This window comes from Lutra lutra, chromosome 11 (genome assembly GCF_902655055.1).
Source record: "Lutra lutra chromosome 11, mLutLut1.2, whole genome shotgun sequence".
NCBI lineage: Eukaryota > Metazoa > Chordata > Mammalia > Carnivora > Mustelidae > Lutra > Lutra lutra.
The window spans coordinates 105,618,220-105,641,273 of record NC_062288.1 but is presented as its reverse complement, the minus strand read 5'-3'; the positions used below and the strand labels follow the sequence as shown (position 1 = coordinate 105,641,273).

The 23,054-nt window shown below is 55.3% G+C and overlaps 1 protein-coding gene across 1 annotated transcript in view; it reads right to left on the bottom strand.

The window, feature by feature from the left end:
* DPP6 (dipeptidyl peptidase like 6) overlaps positions 1–23,054 on the bottom strand; it is a 650,194-nt gene that overhangs the window by 104,524 nt on the left and 522,616 nt on the right. The window contains 1 exon segment of the mRNA XM_047695453.1: positions 11,505–11,625. Within this exon segment, the coding sequence (XP_047551409.1) occupies positions 11,505–11,625 (121 nt within the window).

The window sequence follows — 23,054 nt, the reverse complement described above, 5'->3', positions numbered from 1 at the left end:
TTGCCAGGGCTTCCGAGATGCCCAGGCAGGCAGAGAAGCCACAGGCTAGGGGTGCCGCGGAGGGAGCCACAGATTCCGACTGGACGTTCCTGCCCCGGGGGCACCTACCCTCCATACCCTGCCACGTGGGAGGGAAGGCTTTGCCCATCAGAGCTGGACAGGGAAGCCTGGACACCCCCTGCCTGTCTTTCTTGGGTCCTCAGGGAGGTGATCAAGTAGGGAGAGAGCAACAAACATTCGAGTCATCAGCTTCCCCCACTAGCGACTTTGTAAGTCTCCCCAGTAGGATGAGCTTACGCTGGGTCTTATCTTGCAGGATCTGGTGAAAGACAGAAACGGGAGAAGAGACAGGAGACCTCGTATGGGTAATACCTTGATGGAAGGACATTTGGGAAAAGGTTTAACGAGCTCTCGAATGAAGACATTGAGTAGCTGCTCGGTTCTCTGATTTCCGTGTTTTGTCGTCTTAAATTGGAACAGGTCATTCTGCCCAGACCGTCTAATCTGAGTTGAAGGCCTGTGTCACATCGTCAGGACTTGATTAAACACCGTCTTGAATTATGTAAACTTCCTGGAGGCAGGTCCGGATCAGCGAGCACCTTTGTTGGCCACGAGGACCCTGGGGGATCTGCTGCAGGGTCAGTGCACGAACGCACACCTGGTGACAGGAGGAAGCACATTTCTCGAGAGAGTCCGGCTCCCCAGGCGGCCGCCATATGTCCATCCTGGGAGGGGAGGGTCGGAATCTCGTACCCCCCTCATCTCCTCCTTCCCTTCCGCTCTGTAAAGGCTCAGGCTGTGCTGGGCACCATCTTCTCGGAGTGACTAAGTCTTGGAATGTCTTCCTTGGGGAACGGACTTTGTCACATGCAAATTCCTCACCAACCCCACCCTGGTCCAGAGACACAGGATCGGAGGGGCACCACCTGCAGGAGGGGGAGGGGCTGGCCAGCAAGGGAAGCCTTGTGATGGGGAGGAAGGGAGGCCAGAGCGTGACTGAGACGGTCTGAGCAGAACACATAAGAATCCAGAAAATGACGGAGTGGAGCGGAGGAAGAGTTGATCTCGAACCTTCAGCAGTCTGGCCGTTTGTCCTGTGGGCCAGGCAGAGCCTGCCTCCCCCAAAAAGTGACGTGACAGCCTCCTGGCGGGCGCTTTTCCAAGAACATCTATTTAAGAACCTAACACTTCACACGCTTTGTGTCCACACAGGAGCTTGGGTTTTCTTTTAATAAAGTAAGTGCCATGAGAGACTATGGACCCTGAAAAACAACCTGAGGGGTTTGAAGGGGCGGGGGGTGGGAGGTTGGGGGAACCAGGTGGTGGGTATTGGGGAGGGCACAGACCGCATGGAGCACTGGGTGTGGTACAAAAACAATGAATACTGTTACGCTGAAAAGAAATTTAAAAAATAAAGTAAGTGCCAGATGCCCTTATTCCTATAAAAAGAACAACACGCTGGACGGATTTGTTTCATTAAGAGCTGCAAGGTCACACCTTCTTGGGGGAGGAGCCAGCACCCGGGGGTCCCTAGGCTCGGGTGCCCGTCTTCCGCTGAAGGGACAATCCGTGGCCTTGCTTGGAATGTACTCCATTCACTAGCTCGAGCACAGAGGGAGCAGGTGTTGTGTATCCCTGGAGACTGCTGGGTCCCCGGGCTCTGGGTGTGCTTGGGGCTCAGAGTCCCAAGCTTGTGGTCGCTAGAGACATCAGGCTTCCACGTCTGACCTCTGCCCGATGCAAGAAGCATTTTGGGACAATCTGACACAGGGGCAGTGACCTCCGCTGCTTGACCTTCCCAGGACAGCTTCTTCCGGGTTGGGGAGCTAACAAGTGGACGCCTGAGTCGACCTGAAACCTGACTCCTCCAGTCTGAGGCTGCCGTCTGCCGGTCACAGAACCGGGACGAGACGGAGTCTTCTCCAGGCCTCCAAGTTCAGGCTGACCTGACGTGGAGAAGCTGGGTGGCCATTTCACCCACCCGCCCCAGTCCAAGGGCAGCTCTGAGCGAAGAGAAAAGTTCTACTAATAATACAAATTTTATATAAAGAAAGGAAAACGGGGGTAAAGGAAAGAAAATCAGGCTCATCACTTTAAAGCCGATAATTTCGCCAGAGGGTAGAGAGAAGGGGCATCAGCATCACCTGAAAAGAGTTTCCTAATGCACAAGTGCCCTGTATGTGGGAGGGAGGAGAGGGAAGGAGATGGAGACGCTCCCTGAGCTCTAGCCCCACTGCTTAGGACGGGGGACCACCGCGGCAGCACATCTGCAAAGTGCACGTGAGGGCAGGTAAATAGTTCACGTGAGGTCACCCGGCTTGAATAGAGAGTTCACGTCATCTTATGTGTTTCAGCACTGATACTTAAACATGACAATGTTAGTGGGGGAGAGGAGTTTGGAGTTTTCTAGTTCATCCCAGCAGCGTTTTCGCAAAAGGGAAAAGAAACTCAGGCCCAGACAGGTCAGGAAACAGGTCTGATGACTAAACGCGAAGGCTTGGACGGTGCGTGTGGGTCTCAGATGAAGCGGTTTCAGGTACAGGTGGCAGAGACTGGTCTTCCTTCAAGCACTGGCAACTTGAGTTTTCCTAGAATTGTTGACAAAACTCTCAATGTTAGGGTAAATGGTTTAATGTCCCAGTGATGTAAGAACACAGAAAGACTAAAAGGAATGGGAGCTGCAGAGGGCATCAAGGATTTTAGCCACAAACACTCAAATCTCATTAAGCTTCTGTAACAAAAGGATGGAGATGGGCTTATCTTAATATAACCCTCGAACATCATAAATTACCTAACCAAATCCCTCAGGATTAGGTAATTGTCAGCAAAACTTCTCAAGACCAGTGGGAATTCTTCTCATACTTGGAGAGAATGTCCCCCTTTGGACTTCTCTTATTTCTGATTTCACAAGCCAACCAGATCACGTCTTCCTGTTGAACTAAAACCGTCAGTCGTCTTGCTCTGACACAAACAGAGCCTTTGCTCCCTTTTCAAATGAAGACTGAGCTTCTGCCCCCGGGAACCTGTCTGCTCACGGGGAAGCACGTGCACTCATTTTCGGGCTCCCCAGAGACAGCAGGAGGAGGGGAGCTGACCTCGAGGCGGCATGCGACCCTTGTCAACCTTCCTGTGGAAGCAGTCACACGCGATGGTGGTTCTGATTGTTCCCCTCAGCTACCAGCCATTAGGCAGGCAGTACGGTGAGTAGTGGTAAAAATCTGTAGATCCTAGCTGTTTCTTAGACCATCCTGCCTCAGTGGTTTATGGATGGTCCAAGGCGAGGAACATGGCATTTCTATTTTTAGTAACGCGCCGACATCCTGTCCTGTCCTCCTCCCGTATCCCTCGCCTCCCAGCGTCCACTCTAACCCGACTGGGCCCGTGGGATCCCCCTGGCTGCTGCTGTCCTCCGGCTGCTTTCTGAAGCTGATCCTCTAACCTTCTCACGGATTCCGAGAGATCCCAGCATCCCTGTGAATTCCTCTTCTGCTCTGGGCTCCGGATCTGAGGTCTGCGGTTCGCAAGCGTGCAGCCCAGACGAGGAGTTTTAAATGCCACTTCTTCGTGTTCTCTGGTTCTCCCCGCTGGGCACGGAGGCTGGCATGGCACTTCCTGGGCCCTGCTCGTGAGTTATGGGCAATAAACTGTGAACAGAAGCGCCCACTGGTGTCGTTTCCAGGCCTGGGACGAGGGCAGCCCCAGCAGCCTGGGACCATGGTGACCACGGGGAGCAGGGCCCCCACCCTACTCAGACCCTGATCTCGGGGGCACGTGTGATCACGGCGAGAGAGCCTCTTTATTGCTTTGAATTATGGAGGTGGTGATTGGTTTGCTTTGATTGTGTTTTGCTATTCGCAGAGACCACATTAATCCTGGCTCCTTCCTGCCTCATCAGATGGGACTTACATTTGGGAAGGGGAATGCTGGGCTGCCCAGCGTCAGTCGCGAGCTCCGTCTTTACACTGACTGCAGGGCAGACTCTGGATCAAATCTCTCATTTCCCCACACCGAAGCTGTGTTTGCCTCACAGGGTCCCTGGCTGCCCTCCCAGATGCCACGGCCTCCAGCCAGAGATTCCAGATGCAGAGTCGGGTCCCTCTTCAGCATGTCCTGCTGCTTCACCTTGACCTCGGCCGGATAAGCAGAAGATCGACCTGGACAACTCCCCAGTCCCACCACCGGACTGTCCACCGTGTAGTTTAGATGGAAACTCCCGGCTTGTGCGCTCCGGGTACAGAAGGAGTTCAGAGATGACATTGATTAAACCCCAAGATGACCGGTCACCGCAGTGATCAGGAGGGAAGTGACAATCTGTACAGGGATCAAGGGGACCAGAAGAGGGAGGTCACGGACGAGGACATCCCCGTCTCTCGGGAGAAGTCCCCAACGGGGCTGCACGGCCATGGTGTCCCCTTGTTCTGCTGTGGGCTCTGGAGACGCTGTGCTTTGGGGGGTGTGGGTCCGACCTTTCCGTGACAACAGCACCTTTGTTCTCTCCGTGGTAGACACCGTCCATTCCGGGTGCACGGGCGTCCGATGCTCGCCGTATCTGAGACCTCAGCAGCCACGGGCAGCCCCACTGCATGACAGGCCCCTGCCAAGAGTGGGCTACGCCATGGTGACGGTCTGCTCAGAACCCAAGCAGCGACTCCAGCCTATTTGCAAACAAGGAAGTGTAGAAAGTGCCACGAGAGGCAGGTGGTTAGGGGGTTGGGTCTGGAACCACTGACCACTGAGTGACCACAGAGGACTCACTGACCGTGGGTAAGGCCAGTTTCCATGGCTGTGACCCAGACTGGGGTCGTGTTTTCTTCACAGGGCTGCGTGTGGAGGATCGAGGTGTTTGTTCGTGTGGCAGGGTATACAGGAGGCAGGGAGACGTTCCTGGTCCCACTCCTCCAGTGGGTAACCCTGGCTTGCTTTAACAAGATGACAGTCTGGGTCTGGGCGGCTGGAACCCCGCAGCCTTCAGGTCCTGGTCAGAGGGTCGCCCGCTTCCCGGTGTCAGCCTTCATCTTTGGGGATAAACGGTGGAACATTGTTAAACCGGGGTTCACAGTGATTGTTGCTTTTTGATAACGAGGTTGTTACATTTGCTGGACAACTGTGGCCACGGAGACCCTGACGACACTGAAGGGAGGGAGACCAAGCTGGCTTCCGTGGGACACTGACCTCCTCAGAGCAGTTTCTAGAATGTCTGGGTCTAAGTTTGGAGCTGAGGCAGCACCACGAGGACAGATCAGAACGGCGTGTGTGGGAGACATGCCGGCAGGATGGTCTGGTGGGATCTGAGAGGCACAGGAAGCCAGTGGGCACAGACACACCTAGATCAGCCCCGTGGGCCAGCACGCCCTTGACAACCAGTCACATCTACATTGGCCGTCTTCGTCCCCGCAACCATGCATCTGACACCTTCATCCCTTGCCGTGGACCACTGTCCAGAGTCTGGAAACCAGAAGGTGTCCCTCTGTGGATGAGGACAGTGTAGAAGGAAGGAGCGTCCCCGTGTCGATATCAGAGCTGAATGAGGGGTGAGCAGCTGTAGGTTTTCTCTGTCTCCACAGGGACATCTAGATGCTACCCAAGCCAGAGTCATCGATGCTTTATGGAGCTGGACCCCGGGGCAAGGCAGGAAAAATGCTCATTTTAGTTACATTAAATACCGAGAGCGTTTAGCTTACTGCTCGGAGTGACCACCCTTGCTCTGTCCTATGGTGCGTCACAGGTCCGTGGCTTTCCCAGATGTGGATTACATTTCTACAAGCACTCACGAAATGGGATTTTTTTTTTTTTACCGAGTCACAAGACTGTGGTGCTGATAAAGGACACAGCTGTGTCTGTGGCGGGTGCCAGTAAGGAGGGGGGGGTGGCGTCCAGCTCGGTGCAGCTCAAGGCACAGGGAACGCTGCCAAAGAGATATTCGTGCCTCTGCGCACACCCTTCCAGGCGGATCTAGAACTCAAAAAACGCACTTCCTATGTAAAGATACCGTAGGCGATGATGGGAGTGGATAGAGTTTAATGGGTTTCAGAACTGATGCTGGGGAAGGATGAACTACACATTCATGCTCCCGACTCCTGGCGATTCTAGGTAAGCATGTGGCCTTGACGTCTGCTGTGTTTCCGGTTTGGGGAAACTACCAGGTCCAGTGACGGGAGGTTTAATAGGGGCGCTCCTCTGCGCCGGGAGCTGTGCTAAGAACCACATTAGCTTCTTTAATTTCCTTCACGGCCTTAGGGAGCATGGATTGCTACCACCCTTGTTTTGCAGATGAGGAAACAGAGACCCGCAGAGTGAAACCCTCATCCGAGGTCACGAGCTTCCAAGTGGTGTAGCTCACGTCCAGCCACAGCTGTGCCATCCTCCCAGGGCAGCTCCGTCAAGCCCATCCCAAGCCTCTGGCCACGTGCCGGCCGAGATTTCTTGGTCTGACCGAAGATTTCCCATCCTGCCAATCAGAGACGTAACCGACACAAAGTCCAAAGAAGCACGCATCTACGGTTTGAATAACGCGCAGACGTGTACACAATTCCAAGTCCATCCACGACGGGCCACATCACGTAGGTTAAAACTCTCTGTCCAGTTGGAATGACGTACGACGGGTGCATCACTCACTTCCGTCCACTCCCAGGGCAGTTTCTGAGCAGCTGGACTGCCCTGACCGGGTACGTCAGAGACAGTTAACACAAGAGGAGTCGCCGGAAATCTGCAGCCACCATGAGTCCACACGCCCTGCAGACCCTCGTCATCTGCGTGTCTGTTGGGAAGTTTCAAGAACGGCTTCAGAGGTGTGGGAAGCTCGTTCTCACCGGTGAAATGATGTTGTGCGATACACCCCCCAGGTCCCTCCCACGGTGCCAGGCTCGGGCTGTGCCCCAGAAGCCGGACTGTCACCGGAGTCCCAGGGGGCTCAGTCTGCTTGTGACCCCGGCTGAGCGGGCACTGGACACACACCAAACATCGACGTGCATTAAAGCGGACATGGCTCCCCATACTTAACAAGCCATGACCTTAAACACAAGTCAGTAAGTGTGTTCCATGGAAAACAGGGCTTGAGAGCTTTGTTTCGATCTCGGGCGAAGGAGAAAGTTCCATGTGACGCGGATGAACAGGGAAGAGCCGTCCCCCCGTGGAAGGTGCGTCGGGTCAACCCACAGATCTGCAAAGGCCTTCACCATGGTGACGTCTTATCCCATGGAAGCCTTTCCCCAGCAACAGCCTTTGGCGGATCAGACGGTAAGGCATGGAGTCACCCCAAAGCCTCGAATCAGGAGGTAACTGATCTATCCGCTGGGCCCCCTGACCTTCTGCAGATGTCTCTCAGAGCACCTGGCTGGGACAAAACACTACCAGGTCCCCTGTGCCGACCCCGGACGAGATGCTGCAGCAGACAGTGTCAGGAACCACAGGCCCGAGTCTTGTCCCAGCGTCGCAGGCTCCGGACGGAAGGCTGAACCCGGCATATGAGGACACGGGACCACACTTTGATGTATGTGGGCTGCGCAGGACAAGCCAGCCTAGCAGAACTCTACAGCAGCCTGCCCACAGTGAAAACAGTGCTTCTAGAACCTTCTGAGCTCGAACTTGGGGTGTGCTGACACACCTCCATCCACAGCAGCTGTGGGCAAGGGGCCTCGCTGGCCAGCCTTGCCACATCTCTCCTCCTCCACCCCAGCTCCCAGGGGGGCCCAGTCAGCCCAGGGCCCGGTGGACATGGATCTGGGGGTCCAGGGTGGGTGGCCAGAGGGCAGAGTGCCATGAGGGCCCTGGCCCTGGGGAGGAGCACTGGGGGCTCTAGGAAAAGGAAGGACAGGGGCCACAGTGGGCACCAGGCATGGGCACAGCAGAAGGCATCGCGGTCTGCATGGACTCTTCCCGAAATACGGGCACTGTCACCCGGGTGCCCCTGACTGGACGATCATAAAACCATGCTCGAGTTATGCACACAGGGAAGCTAGCTGAGGGCTCTACTAAGCATTGTTCCTGCTGACTCCCCTGGGACAAGGCTGTCTGGCCACGCACGGTCCTCGGGTTGGGCCACATCCTCCACGTACCTTTAAACTCTGGGCACGTTCAGGTTAAAATCCAGCCGTGGGATCACATCTGTGCCAAGCCACGTGTTACGTAAATACCCTTCAGGCCACTTTCTTGGCTCTGCCCATCATCCCGGCCCGATGATTCCAGGCTGTGCCCCAAGTTCACTGTCCCTCTTGCACCCACCTGCATCTCAGAGGACTTGAGGAGATCAGGGCTTCTCTATGTGGGGCAAGACCTGGCTTTCAAGTGACCCCAACCCCTCCCACTTCCCCCCAAGTTACAAGTCATTTCATGATACCGGCATGTCCGTGAGTAACGGTTTTTATCTGGGAGCATGCGCGTGACGGCTGGGACGGCAGAGGAATGGTGGTCTCACGGCTGAAACACGGAACGACTTCAAGTCTCCTTAGAAAACCTGTGCTGGACCCGCACGCCCCACGTGCACAGCGGCGATGGGGGAGACGGAGACGTCATGAACATAAGATGAACCTGCCTCAGCGTGTGAGTTCTTGACCCTGGATCGGAGTTCTCAAAAAAACCCACAAAAAACCCAGGAACATCATCCTTTTCCCTTCTGGGTAGCCGACCTCAGTAAACCTTAACACAGTTGTGGGGCACTAGAAGCAGTTTTAAATCTTATACTCAAGTCAGAATTCGGTGTCACTGCATGACGTTTGCCCAGAATGATAAAACCGAGGTCGCGCTTTACTTATCAGAATCAGTCTGTGGCCGCCACGAGCCAAGGACTCCCGCGAATGGGGGAGGCACGTGGCGCTGAGTTTCCAGCTTTGGTCAGCCGGACGGATTCTCGCACGGGTGGGCGCACACGTCTGTTCAAGGAGCTCAGGGTCCCGGCAGCCCCCACGTCTCCCGCCCCTTCTCGCCCTCAGCCGCCGGCATTCCCAAATGTCCAGCGCGCTGAAGACCCCTTTGGGGAAACAAAGCAAATCAATGATGCATTCGCGATTCCAAGCCCGGGGACGGCACGGCGGCTCCCCTGATCCAGCCTCGGGTCTCCCCGGAGCTCACCTCTCCAAGTGGCCCTCTGCAAACTCTGTCAGCGTGCTCCCCAGCCCCCATATTTTTCTCAATCTTTTTTTTTTTTCTTTTTTAGAAGTATCTGGAAGTTAAACAGTTAAGTCACAGGTCAGAAAACCACCTTCAAAGTCTACCCGTTACTCAGATAGGAACCACGATTCCTCTGGGCTCTCAGGCCCCCAGCTTGAGAAACCCAAGCCTGGGGGTCTAGAACCTTCCAGGGACCACCACTAAGCAGATGACGCTGCCACATCAGCTGTGACAGATTTGAGATATTTGGGGCTCTGTTATCACGCCAACATGATTGTGTATAAATGCCTGGAAGAAAAATTTCCTTTCACTGGATTTGCTGAAGCAAAAGCTTAACTTGAATTGCTGGGCAATGAGCTTTTTATTTTATTAGGAAGATACTAAAAAAGATATTTTAAACCTTCTGGTTATGGGTTTCTTTTTTCTTTAATGGAGATTAGTCCCAGAGCTGTCTAAGCTCTTACAGCCAGGCTTCTAGGATCTTTTCTTGTTTAGGGGGGGCTTCGGGTTGCTACTGTGCAGAACGTTCTGGAACGTGGGGCCAACCACGTACAGGGCTGGCTGTGCGCATGACCAGAGTGGACACTGGCCAGTTACCTTTTCATGCCAGTTGATACCCTCAGGTGGGGCCCAGGACAATATGGGCCATAAAATCTTCAGGTCGATTCTCCCAGGGCCCGGAAAGCAACTCAGAACCTGGAATCCTAAGTGCTCGGAGCCTTGCCAGCCTCACATTAGAATAAAGCCCCTGGAGGGGTGACTGGCCCGGAGAGAACCACCCTGGTGGGCACCCGTGTTGCACGTCTGCTGGGAAACAGGCCCTACGACATCAGGACGGTCCTGGCATCAGGAAGGAGACTTGGGTCGGGGGTGGAACGGGAAGGGCACAGAGGAGCTTTTTGGGACGATGGGATGCGTGATGTCGTGCTTGGGATGCAGAGTACATACGGTCCATCAGTATATCGAACTGTGTCCCGAGGATGGTGCATTTGATCGTGTACAACGGACACAAGAAATTGATTCGGAGAACTTTCTGCCTCGGAGACCTCCGTGAGATGCGGATGGTAACTGGTACTAAGCTTCCCCGTCTCTCTGATCTAGGCCCGCTGGCGCACATAGCCTCGCAGTGCAGTCCCAGCTTGAGGAATGCACAGCACTGAGGAAAAACGGTGTTTTCTGGGCTTGATCGTTCCTTGACCCAGCCTGGCATGGGGAACCGTCCCCGTGGCCATGTGGCCTCAGGCAGGTAGACTCAGGAGAACAGGCTGCTTGTCGGCCCAGCACCGGCACAGAAAGATCCTCCCCACCTGCATTTGTAGAAAGGACTTGCCCCGGACTCGACCAGTGATACCCCCCAGCGCACGTGCCTTAACCTTGTGTGAACTTGGCCGATCACCTGAGCTTCTCTTGCCCCATGTGGGGTGCGGTCACACCGCGGTCGTGGGGCCAAGCTGGGCTGAATGTCAGCAACCCCCAGAATTCACCTTGAAGCCTGAGTCCCGGGTGGGGTGGGGTCTTTGAGAGGGGATGAGATCACGAGCGGGGGATGCCCCATGACGGGCCTGGTGCCCTGATGAGGGGACGAGGAGACCAGATCTGTCTCCCGCCTCCGCCACGGGCAGGCACAGTGAGAGGACACCGTCTGTGAGCCGAGCAGTGGGTTGACAGACACGGGCTCGGCCAGCACCCTGATCCTGGACATGTGGCCCCAGAACCGGGAGGAATAAAGGCTTGTTTAAGCCCCCGTCTACAGTGCCCTTCAGAGCTGACTCAGACGGACAGACGGCTGAGAGAGGCAGCAGGTAGGAAAGCGCCCAGAACAGTGACCGGAACGCGATGGCGACCGGTGAGGAGTGTTGCCGTGACGACGGGATTCTCATCAGCACGGAGACGGATCATAAATGTTTAAGAAGAGAGCCTCCCGCTCACGTTTTAGTTATTCAATAATGCATTCAGGGGGAGAACTGGTTCCAGAGGGAAGCCAGCCGGAGAAAACACCCACTACGCAGACGTCCTCGCAACCGCCGATCACCCAGACTGGCTTCTTTGGAAAGCTTTGCCCCTCCTTTCTTCTCCAGCTCTCGCTTCCACCCCCCGCAAAACAAGGCACCCTACCTCCTGGGGAGGGGCTCGAGAAAGCTCTGCATGTGCAAACCTCCCAGGACAGCACCTGCTGCCCCTTCCCCCAGGACCTCGAGTTCTAGAAACCTCTGCACACCTGGCCACCAAGTGAGGGCTCCACTGACGGCCTGATGTTCCCTGAACTCCAACGGCATCTTTGTAATCCAGCAGAACCTTAAGAAACTGGAGATTAAACTGGGCTGAAGTCCAAGAAAACGGCCAGCACTGCCGGTCAGGTAGCAGGCCCCCAGCCCCGTCCGGCCCCGCACGCGGCTCACCTTCATAGAGCCAGTCGCTGAGTCCGTTGTAAATCACGCCTTCCTTCCCGGTCGACACCACTCGGATGGCCTGCTTTCCGACGTGCGCACAGTAGTAGATATTGTTTTCGAAGATGAATATCTAATCAGGAGGAGAGAAAACAGTGTTAGCCCAGGATGTGGTTGTGAACAGGGTGCTCTTTAGAAATCTGAAGCCAGTGACGTGCTTTGCTTCCGCCTGGTGCGTTTCCCTGCTAGAACAAGGGCGGCACAGGGATCCTCTGGGGCTCACACACGGGGCCCCACATTTCCCGTTACTCAGAGTCTCCCCTTCCCACGGTTCGCCCCACGCACTCATCTCCCAGGATGGGACAATCCGTGGTCTCATCCTTTAGGGGCTTCCCCACCAAACCGCGTCATCTGTTCCCACTATTGTGCTGTTCCTGGCGGTTCCGGGCTCAAACCCCGGAAACCTGGCATTTACTCATTCAGTAGTCACTACAGTTAACAAGGGGTACCCCCCTGTGCCCCTCACCAGAGGTGCCGTGTTTAATGGGGTGGGACACAGAACGGGCTTTCATTCCACTTACAATCCAGTAAAGGAGACAAACTTTACCAGGAGAACGTTCTGATGGGGGGAGGGGGGCTCCGGGAACACGTAACAGGATTCCCTAACTTAGGTCAACGATTCACTGAGAACACGATGGAAATTCTTACTGTGGAAAAACACACACGACACAAAATTTGCCACCGTGACCACGGTTTAGTGTATAATTTGGTGGCATCGCGCATTCACACGATTGTGCCACCGTCATGTCACTGTTTGCAGAACCTTCCCGTCATCCCCAGCAGAGACTCGGTCCCCACGAACGCTGATGCTCTCGCCCCGCAGCCCCGACGCCCCCGTCTGCCATCGGTCTCCACGAAGCTGGTGACTCAAAGCATCCCGTGTAAATGGAATCACGCAATGTCTGTCCTTCTGAGACTGGCTTATTTCGCTCAGCGTGAGGTCCTCCAGGGTCCCCCATGCCCCGCCAGGCGACGGGGTTTTGAGAAAGTGCTGTTTGTGCTGAGGGCGCGGCGAAGAGTAGGACGGAGGTGGGCCGAGAAGCTCAGTGCACAGAAGAAACAGCACAGGAGGAGAGCTGAGCCGGCGTGGGTGCGGGATGTCGGCGCGGGTGGAGGGTGAGGGGACAGGGAATGGCAGGTGCCGGCTCCCACAGGGTCTGTCCCCCTCGTGGAACCCCACCAGCAGCAGGGGCAACCTGGTTGGATGAGTCTTCTGGCAATGAGAAGGCAGCAGGGTCGTGAGCGGGGGACCATGTGGCCGGCCCGGTCATCTCACGAGGGGTGCTGGGGAGACCAGGCGGGAGGGGCCGCTGACCGCGCTGAGTGAACCCCGGTCTGGGTGAAGGGCTGACGCGAGGCAGAGGTGCTCCTGAGCTGCTGGGTGGCGGTGACCCACTCATGGAGGACGAGGATGGCTCGGTCAGTGGTTCTCCAATGCTGGTCACTAGCAGGATCCGGGGAGCCCTTAAAAACCCCACTGCCTGGTCCCCAGCCCAGCCCCATGATCAGTATCGAGGGGTGAGAGCCAGAAATCAGAATTTTAAAGAAAGGCCCCACGTGATTCCAGAGTACCGCGAAATGGGCAAAGCTGTGGCCCAGGGAAAACCCAATGTCTCCTGAAGCTCTGTGAGTAGGAGCCGGCAGAGTGTCCGTGCCCTCGGAGGCGCACACCTGCTGGGCCCTGAGTTTCCACACCTGCTCCCTGTCTTCCGTGTCCACGGGGCCACGTCCACGGAATCTGAGCCACGTGGACCGGGCACAGGACTCAAACCAGGTGTTTTTCTTTTAAAAGAGTATAAAAAACACTGTCAGTGTCTTTTAAGAGACCACAGAGAGGGGAAAAGGTGGAAATATTAACTTTTTTTTTTTTAAAGATTTTATTTATTTTACAGAGAGAGAGATGACAAGTAGGCAGAGAGGCAGGCAGAGAGAGGAGGAAGCAGGCTCCCCGATGAGCAGAGAGCCCGATGCGGGGCTCGATCCCAGGACCCTGAGATCATGACCTGAGCCGAAGGCAGCGGCTTAACCCACTGAGCCACCCAGGCGCCCCTTAACTTTTTTTTTAATTGAAAACGCAAAAAAGGCAGTTTCCCCAGATGGCTCTCACGGATGGCAGATCTGAAAGCGCCAAGCATCAGATTTCTGCTCAGGACGCCTGGCGCTTCCGGGATTCACTCCAACCGGGACGGAGCCGGGAGACTCCCCGACACACGTATACATCCTGATTTAACTTCAGTGGCTGTTCTCGTGAGTTTGCCTAAGGGGAAGATGTTATTACTAAATTTTAACCTCTTTTATGTATTCTAAGCCTATAATAAATTTCTGAATCAAATCAGACCACAGCCAATTAATATTTTGAGTGAGTAAAATGTGCTATGATAGACATTAAATCTTTTATCACCTTGTTTTATTTTTAATGGAAGGAAAATGAAAAGAAACACGTTGTAAGGAAGAGTGTGCTTTGCTCGGGAGACGTTTTCCGTTTTCCTCCAGACCTGCCGGTGGAGCTCCGGGGGTTGAAGACAGAGGGGCTGTGCGCAGCTTTGTACCTGGGGATGGGTGCCACAGGGGCAGGACAGGCACTGGGGCCAGCGGCGGAGTCCTCCACTCTCCAGCCCTGCTCGGCACACAGGCCGTCACCACGGTTCCCAGCGCCCTGGGAGCACCTCAATGCCTTCCCCGTGAGCGGCCACTCTGGTCCCCGCCTCGCCCCCCGAGGTGCAAAGACTTTAGCTCCCCTCCTGCAGCGGCTTCTCCCTTACCCTGCTGGGGCTGATCCCCCCGGGGTCCCCACAGGGCGCAGGTGTCCCTGCTTCCCTCCCTCCATGCATCTCACACATCCCAGTCCCGATCCTGTTTCCTAAAGCACTGTTCCTGGAAACCTGCAGCAGCTTTTCTGGGGCATGGGACAGAGTTTAAATGTCTGGTCCAGAGTTCAAGGCCCTCCAGACTCCAGGACACAGGCCTGACCGTCTCCCTTGCTCTCCCTCCCCTGCAGGAGTCATGGTGGTCCGACGACACAGGGGGACCTGCCAGGGGAGAGGCAGACCCAGGGGCTCACATCTGCAAACGGGGGTTGAGACTGTACCAGCTCGGGGCACAGAGCTCCGCGCCACAGGCCGTGGGGGCACAGAGCATGCACAATGTGACCCGGGCTCGTTTTCTTCCCGTCACTGGAGACTGCAGCAGAAGCTGACACGGGTGGGTGTGAACAGCGAACGGACGATGGGAGCGCGTAGAGCAGCGCCCGCACCAGTGCCGGCTCGAGGGCGTGTCTGCTGTTGTCGCGTCATCACTATAAAAACCCGTTCCATTGGGAGGGATCAGGAGAGGTTTCAGGGGGAGGGGACACCGGAGCCAGACTAGCTTCTAATTCTGCTCAAGTCCGACTTACAGAATTTTTTTCTTTTTTCCTCTTGTGCTTTTCATGTCACATCTAAGAATGGCCAAGTCCAAGGTCACATCTAAGAATGGCCAAGTCCAAGGTCATGATGTTTTCCCCCACGGTTTACCCTACGGCTCGCGTAGTTTTAGCACTTACATTCGGGCCTTTGGTCCATTTCGGGTTATTTTGTTGGCACACGTCGACCATGCATTTTCATATACTTGATGAACATTCGTTTTCACGTGACACTGTGGATCCGCCGCAGCCTTGTTTCAAGGAGGAAGACACGAGCACAGGGAGGTTGAGGAGCTTGACCTACAGCTCGCTGGCCGGCGGTGCAGTGGGGGCTCAAGCCAGGACCCATGGGGACCCACACCCCGAGGGGAGGCAGGAACTCGGGGACTCAGACGGTCTGTGCCACGGCATGCCGCCTCTTTATAGCGATTTGTTAAATAAGCAAATGGTGTCATTTCTAACCAGCCATGAACCTGAGACCAGGGACGAGTGTCTGAGCCACTGTGAGTCCTCGCCGTCCCTCTGGCCGCTTCTCTCTCACGCAGAAGAACAGGAACGCCCAGGGTGATGTCACAGTGTCGCCGTCGTTAGGATCTTCCGGCTGACACAGCAGCCCTCACCGGCGGCCTCCGTGCCCGGCTGTACTCAGGTGGGCCTGGGTCTGGGGCTGCGTGACTGTGGGGCCACGCTGGCCCCGAGGCCCGGCTAGCTCCCAGGTCCTACCAGCTGTGGTTCTAGAATCCGTTCAGTCAAGGGGCTGCTCACCTCTATCTCAGGATGACGGTGCCCGCGGTGTCTGCCCAGATTCCGCACCTGACAGCTGCCCTGGGACCCGAGGCCGCTCGAGTGGCGTCAGTGGAAAGGCTGCGGAGCCTACAACACCGTCATCACCCCAAGGCCCTGTGAGCCCAGGCACAGAGCTTGGCCTCGATTTTCTCTTCCAGAAGGCTTTAAAAAACATGTGCTCAGGTTCCCCCAAAGGAATCAGATCGTTCTGTCCTCTTCCCGTGTGGTCTCCGGGCACCAGGGTACCTGCTGGGGACAGGAGACAGTCCCCACGTTCTGCACCCTGCGATGCTGACGCCCCTTCGGGAAGCACTGCCCTTTCTGGGGCTTCCAGGTGTCCCTCCTCAGGACCTTCTCTCTCCTCACCGGAGACAGTTTCCCCTGCTGCCTGCCCGTGTCCCGGGCCTCCCGGGAGGCTGTGCTGGGGTCTGTCCTCCCAGCCGCTGCCCTCCCCGTGCCTGCCTCTCCTCACCGACACGCACATGGCTGCATGAGGAGAGGCTTACACCAATGTAAGATTTATGTCAAAGATGCTTTTCGACGTCACAAAGCATCGCTGGGACACGTCTCTTTAGAGATTTTAATTACATTCCTATTTTTGACTCGATTCTGTTTTTACCACAATAAAAATGCTATGGCTGCATCTTCGTCCAGAATCTGCCTGCGTCTCCAGTGTCACTAGAATAAATTCCTGAGCGGAAAGCATGAACCACGTTCACTGTGCAGCTAAAAGAACGGGTCAAGGACATGAGCGGGTCCATCAAAGACCCACACAAAGACCGAGAAGATACAGAAGCGTTTGTACTCAGGAATAAGGAAAAGAGATCTTATCATGGAGGGACGGTGTTGGTTATCAAACCATCGAAGCCCGGACATTGCTTGCCCAATAGGGCTAAGAATGCCGTGTGCTCTTCTGAGGGGAACAGAGACTGATATGACAGGACATTTACAGAAGGCAGCCAGCAAAGCTCATGAAAAGAGAGGAAGACTGCTGGAGACAGGGGGCCGCTGGGCCTTCCAAACCCCGCGCGGAGAGATTGATGACGGCGGGAAGACGCTGCCTCTGAACTAGAGGGTAGTAACACACACGTGCCCACGCGTGCTCACGGGCAGTCCCCACGTCTCCCCGCAGCAGGCGGAGCCATTCTCCCACCACTCAGAGCTCAAGGTCAGGAACTGACCTCTAGACTGACCCATACATTAATTCTTTCCTTGCTCTGTTTTGCTCTCTTATTACTTGTAATTTGGCTATGCCTCTGCTCACTCGGGCAAGGAAGGGGCCGTCTGTTATCCTCGTTTAGAACCCCATCTGGAGAACGGACGGGTGGAGGGGGATTCCCAGGATGCTCAGCAACGAGGGGCCTTAAGATCCCGGGGCTTTCTTGCCCAGTTTGGGGATGTCCCCATCAAGCCCACCCCCCTCCCACTTGAGTGGCTCCGATGAGCCAGGCTGGGCGCCAGCCACGTGCTGGGCGAGGCCACATTGCGTCTGGGCAGCGACTACAACTCCGTCTACCTGGGCAGACGGTTCACGTCTCCAGGACCTCCACCAGCCCGAAACTCAGAGCCCTTGGTTCTTACGCTGGTTCTCGCCGAGACAGCGCAGGTCGTGACAAAAATCACTTAACTGGTCCCACCCTCGAAACACAGCCAGCCACACCCGCCACACCTGTCGGAGATAATCCACGGCAGGAAACCCTGAAGGCCCTAAAGCAGGTTTAAAGGGAACACGCGATCAGCAGAACACGCGTCGCAGCCCACCTGATTGTCACTGCAGACGACCCCGGACCACTCCGCCAACAGAGTCCTCCCTGCCGCTCCCGCACGCTGTCCCACAAAACTCAGGGTCCCCCATCACAGCCCACGCCCACTCCAGCAAGTTAAAAAGGTTTTAATCCTGCAGGCAGACTCCAGGGCCAAGAAAGGAAAACTCTGACGGATAATCTAAAACTATCTTTCTTACCAGAAGGGATTTGCGCTGCCTCATCCTTTCCAAACGCCAACCCAGACCAAGAGGAGACCAGGAACGCCACACTGACGACCCGCCCAGCAGGCAGCCTTCAAGCTCGAGGAGACCCTTCCTTTCGTAGTCACCCACCCAGAAAATCTCCCTGCGTCCTCTCACCGCTGGACACCCATGTTAACCTGGAGAGTCCAGATGCGCTGTTTTTTTCCCAAGCCGAGGAAGAAGTCTCCAAACACATTATGTTCCTGGGCATTTACTCAACCCTCACGTTCGGCGTCCACCGTGACGCTGCTGGCCTCCCCACAGGAGCAAAGACTTTACGGTTCGCTAAACGCATGTGATGCTGCTTACAGACCCGGGAACACGGAGCGGCGGCCCGGCCGGACGCAGCAGCCAGCATTCTCCCTGAGGAATACGTGTGCGATCACCGCGTACAGCCCCCTCGTGGCCGAGGGTCTCTGAGGCTCCGGGACCACCCAGGAAGGTCTCGGGGGGGGGGGGCTTCCTGAAACGCCCCCTGGCAGGGAAGTGCTGGCGGGAGGGAGCACGGCACCCGAGGCAGCCTGGGCAGTGGTGGCCTCTGAGGATGGCGTGGGAGTGGGCAAGGGAAGGGAAAGTGGAGGCAGGCCCAGTGGAGGAGGGACAGAGCCCTGCAGGAGGCAGAGGCGCGTGGAGGCACCCGGGGCGGAAGGCAGGCGGCTGGCAGTCAAGTGAGTGTGCGGAGGGCGTGGTGGAGAAGACGCAGGGAGAGCCGAGGCAGGTCATGCCATCTGCGCTAATGCCTGTGTGCTTTCTTCTGAGGACAGGGGCCCGGAGGGCTCCTGTGGTCACTGCAGTTGTCAGCCGCCGTAAACGTGGGGCTGTGTGTCCTGTGCTCTCCGTGACCACCCGCTGCCGTGTAGGAGCAGGGCACAACGAGTGGACAAGGGACCCCAGTGGGGCACTCCTGCCGAGGGACGATGGTGGCATGGGCCGCGTGCTGGCCATGGGGACGCCACCATGCGGGCGAATTCCCAGGTGTGATACTGGCTGGACATGGCTTAGAGGAGAGGCAGTTTGAGCGTCTCCTCACACTCAAGGGGGTGGAGGCTGGTGTCCACCGGGGATCCGTGGAGCGGCTCAGGTCAGAAACCATGATCCCACCTGAGATGGGGGGCACAGACAGTCCGGGCGGAAGGGACCACATGCCCTTGGTCTGGAGCGATTCGTGTCTCAGGCTGCAGAGGAGATGAGCAGCACTCATCCTTACCGTGAAAACAGCCTGGTGACCCTGAACAACCTTGGGCAACCCTGAACGGGATCCTGCTCTTTCCTTCCTCTTGCATCTTGAGCAGGACCACAGCCCACACCATGACCCTGTGTGGTCCACGGCAGCCCCTGGACAAGGTCATGCGGGCCCCGGGCATTCCAGGTCTCTGCTCCAAGGGGGTTGGCATTCCCTTAGCCTCTCAACCCACTGGTTGAACCCCAAGCATCACGACATGTCATTGTGGGTGTCAGAGCTTGCTGCTGATCTTTAAAGGATTTAGTGTGGCAGGAAAAAGGAAAGCAAGAAAGCAAGATAGGTTGAGGGAGACAGGTGCACACCTGAGGATTTGCTCCTAGCACCTGGATACAGCTATGCCTGATGCCAATCCTGTGTATCCCTGGTAGGTAAGAGACTTTCTTTTTTTGTTTATTCTAGTGTAACTTGCAATGCTGTTCCTATAACTGAAAAATCCTGTTCTTCCTCTGCAAAGCTCTTCCTTGAGTGGGTATTGTGGATAATAACAAGTCTTTGTCCTCCAGGAGCACCTTGCCTGGTCCAAGCACATTCTCATCCATGCTTATATTTACAAAATTAGGGCAGTCAATGGACACCAGCTCGTGTACCGTGTGCAACCATCAGCATTCTGGACTCGGGAGGATGTCTCATGCCTGCATTTTCTGAAGAATAGCTTTGAGGGTTGTTTTCCAGTTTGCCGAAGGCGGCATCTGACGCAATTCAGAGATCTACGAACCTCGAAGGCTCGCAGTTGTAGAGATGAGGGTCAGTCAGCAGAAGCGGTGATAAGGTGCGTGATCTACTGGTAAAGCCCTGATGTGTCCGTCCAAGAACACTTCTGAAGAAGCCCGAGTCAGCCGAAGAACACCGTATATCACCGCGGCACAATCCTTGAGTGCCCTTCACGTGCTCCTTTCGGCCTCCCGGAATCTTGGCTTAGCTTGAGTCCGAATGTCCCGAAACGGTGTCCTTCCACTGCACTGCGTGGCGTGCCCCATGCAGACAGCCGACGGCGGTGACCCCGCTCTCTGAAGCTTGCGTGCAGCGCCTACCCCTCCCTCCCCGACACTGGACTCTCTTCCACGGAATCTGCACAAAATGGAAGTCCCAAGAACGCGGAGACCCGAGCTGTGTTTCCGTTCACGGCCACGTCAGAACCTCGCAGACTGGTTGGTGCTAAGTCTTTGCTGATTGGCGGAACCACACAGATGATCCCAAAAGTAGTCACCGCTGTTTGCTGAGGGCTCGCTACGGCACCCAGCGCGGACAGATGCTTTGTATGTATTTATTTTCATTTCATGCTCATGAGGGCTTCCTGTCAGCCAGACACTGTTCTGCACTTTCAAATGTTAATTTTCTTAATCCTCTGAGATGGGTATGATTGTGATTATTTTCCCCTTTTTGGGGGGAGGGAAAGCAGGACTCAGAACGTCACGTGTGGGTCAGTGCACCATGTGGGTTGAAGAAGCAGGACTCTGAGTCCGTGATCTGCGGCCTCTCCTTGGCCAGACACTTTGGAAAGGCTCCGAACGGCTACGCTTTGGCCAAGGTCATGCTGCTGGTGAGTGGCAGAATGAGAACATCCTGTTTCTGGATCCACTATGCTCGTGACTCCCCGAGGATGGCCCAGGGCCAGCAGCACCACAGTGGCGGGGAACACATTGGAATGCTCCCTCTCGGGCTGCGCCCCGGACCAGTGGGTCTTAGCAAGCCCTCCCGTGACGGCGATGCGCACGGGAATGCGGCAAGCCCTGCGTTGGGCCTCGCGGCCTCTCCCAGACCGTCAGAACCAACACACCTGAGAGCTCTCCGAGGAAGAATAACTGAGCCCCGGGTCTTTTCAGAGGCGAGGCTGCAGGGAAACACCAATGTGGGAAGACTCCCCACGAGCAGTGAGTTCACTGACTGGTAGCAAACACCGTGTCTTCCCTCTCTCACCCCATCAACATTTTCAGACCGTACTTCACGAGAAGTTTCCTCGTGAAGGAAACTCGTTTCCTGCCGAAAGTCTCCTGCTCCGAAGAAGTGCGTGCCCCACGATATTCCTGAGGTGATGGAAACATTCACTTCTTCCTCCCCCCCCCCCCCGGCAAGTTTCTGGAGCTTTCGGCATGTGGGGCAAACATGAATGACCTCTGGCCACCAGCACGTGACCTCTGGAGTGGCTCCTTGTGACCCTTCTTCCGGGCTCGCTGGTTGGAACCCCTGAGCTCCGCAGGCAGTGACGTCTGGGGTGAGGCCACGCTGACGCCGCCAACACCCTCCCAGACAGGCCGGCTCACCCCATTCACACGCGGTCCCTCTGATGTCCTCGGGCCACCGGTCTTCGAACTTTCTTCTTCTCCAAGGTGACATGAGGCAGCCCCTCCCTCAGCACCGAGGGGCTCCTTATCTAGTCTGTAGACTATTTGAGGTCTCTGAAGCCCGGATTCCCCCTCCCGAGCTTGTTACTGCTCATTAGCGGCTTCCCAGAGGGCGGGCAGGGGAGGAAGAGCGTGTCCCGCTCGGAAGCCCACCACGCCTGCTCAGGAGACTGCTGCCATGGGGCCGGGGGGCTGCATACCCCGTTTCTGCTGCCCGTACCCCTCCGCCACTGATCTCCCATCCTCTTGTATTTACACGGTGGAAGAAAGTAAGAGATGAACGAGCCGGGGCACCTGGGGGCTCAGTGGGTTGAGCCTCTGCCTTCGGCTCAGGTCATGGTCTCAGGGCCCTGGGATCGAGCCCCGCACTGGCTCCCCTGCTCAGCAGGGAGCCTGCTTCCCTCTCTCGCTCTGTCTGCCCACCTAACCCCATCCTCCTGTTCTCTCTCTCTCTCTCTGACAAACAGAATCTTAAAAAAAAGAAAAATAAAAAGATGAATGGACCAAGACCAGGTAATTCACAAGAAAAGATAGCATGGGTACTAATTTGTGGAAAATTTATAGAAAACTACCGATTTACTATTAAATACATGCCAATTTAATAGACCATGAGTATAATTATATACACGCTGAGTTAAATAGTTATGCTATTGGATTGGATTAGATTAGCAAAGATTATTTTAAATCGTAGAATCACCAATATTTTTCTTAAATGATGAGACCCAGTATTGGTGGATATGCCGTGAGAACGGGCGAGGAAGCACACGGAAAACAACTTATAGTTACACGTGCGGAGCCAAGACTGTTCAGAGTTCTTGACCCCATCACTGTGCATCAAGAACATTTTAGGCCCAAAATACTCTACTGCGTCAATTCTAATACTGAGTATTATCAACAGTCTAGATGTCCAACGAGAGAACGGTTCTATACATTTCTATAAATCCACTCTATGAAATATTGCATAACTATAAAAAATTATGTGTACAAGTATTTAATTATATAAAGTGCTAATTGCATGACAGTAGGCACAGAAGCTGGGCTAGAATACTGTTAATTGTATAAGGAGGGCATCTACTCTGGGAGGCAAGATTATGAAGACACACTAAAATATTTACCGTAATTATCTGTGGACACTGAGTGCATCATACTATGATAAGATTTTTTTCTCTTTTTTTGTGAAATTTTTTCTATATTCTGTGTTATTTTTACAATAGGAAAATCGATAAATAATAATAATTAATAACTAGCAAAAATGAGCCTGGCCCCGGGACTGAGCGAGAATCAGGGGTAAGAGAACAAAGGGGTCACCCTCCTAACGCCCACAGGATGTCGTGTGTTCAGGGAGAAGGTCTGGAAACGAGTATTTACCACACAAGGTGGGTGTAGCTAGAGCCAGGCTAGAGCCCACCAGTCCCTGAAGCCTGCACGGAGGAGGCGGCACCTCTGACTTTCAACGCTACCCCCGTTCCAGCCTGACCTTGTTTTCCGCCATTATTGCCTCTGTTTGAAGACGAGTCCCTGTATCACTCGGTAATTCATATTAAAACAACTAACCTTCTGGAGATGGACAGAGATGATGAGAACCTTCCGGCTCCCCTGGCGTGTTGCTCCCTGGGGATGAACAGACCTAACGGGGCTCTGGTTCTGCGGCCGACATGGCCTCAGTTTGCGGGAGGGACTCCTGGGGTCGTGGGTGCCGCCCTGCCCTTCCTCTCCACATGGG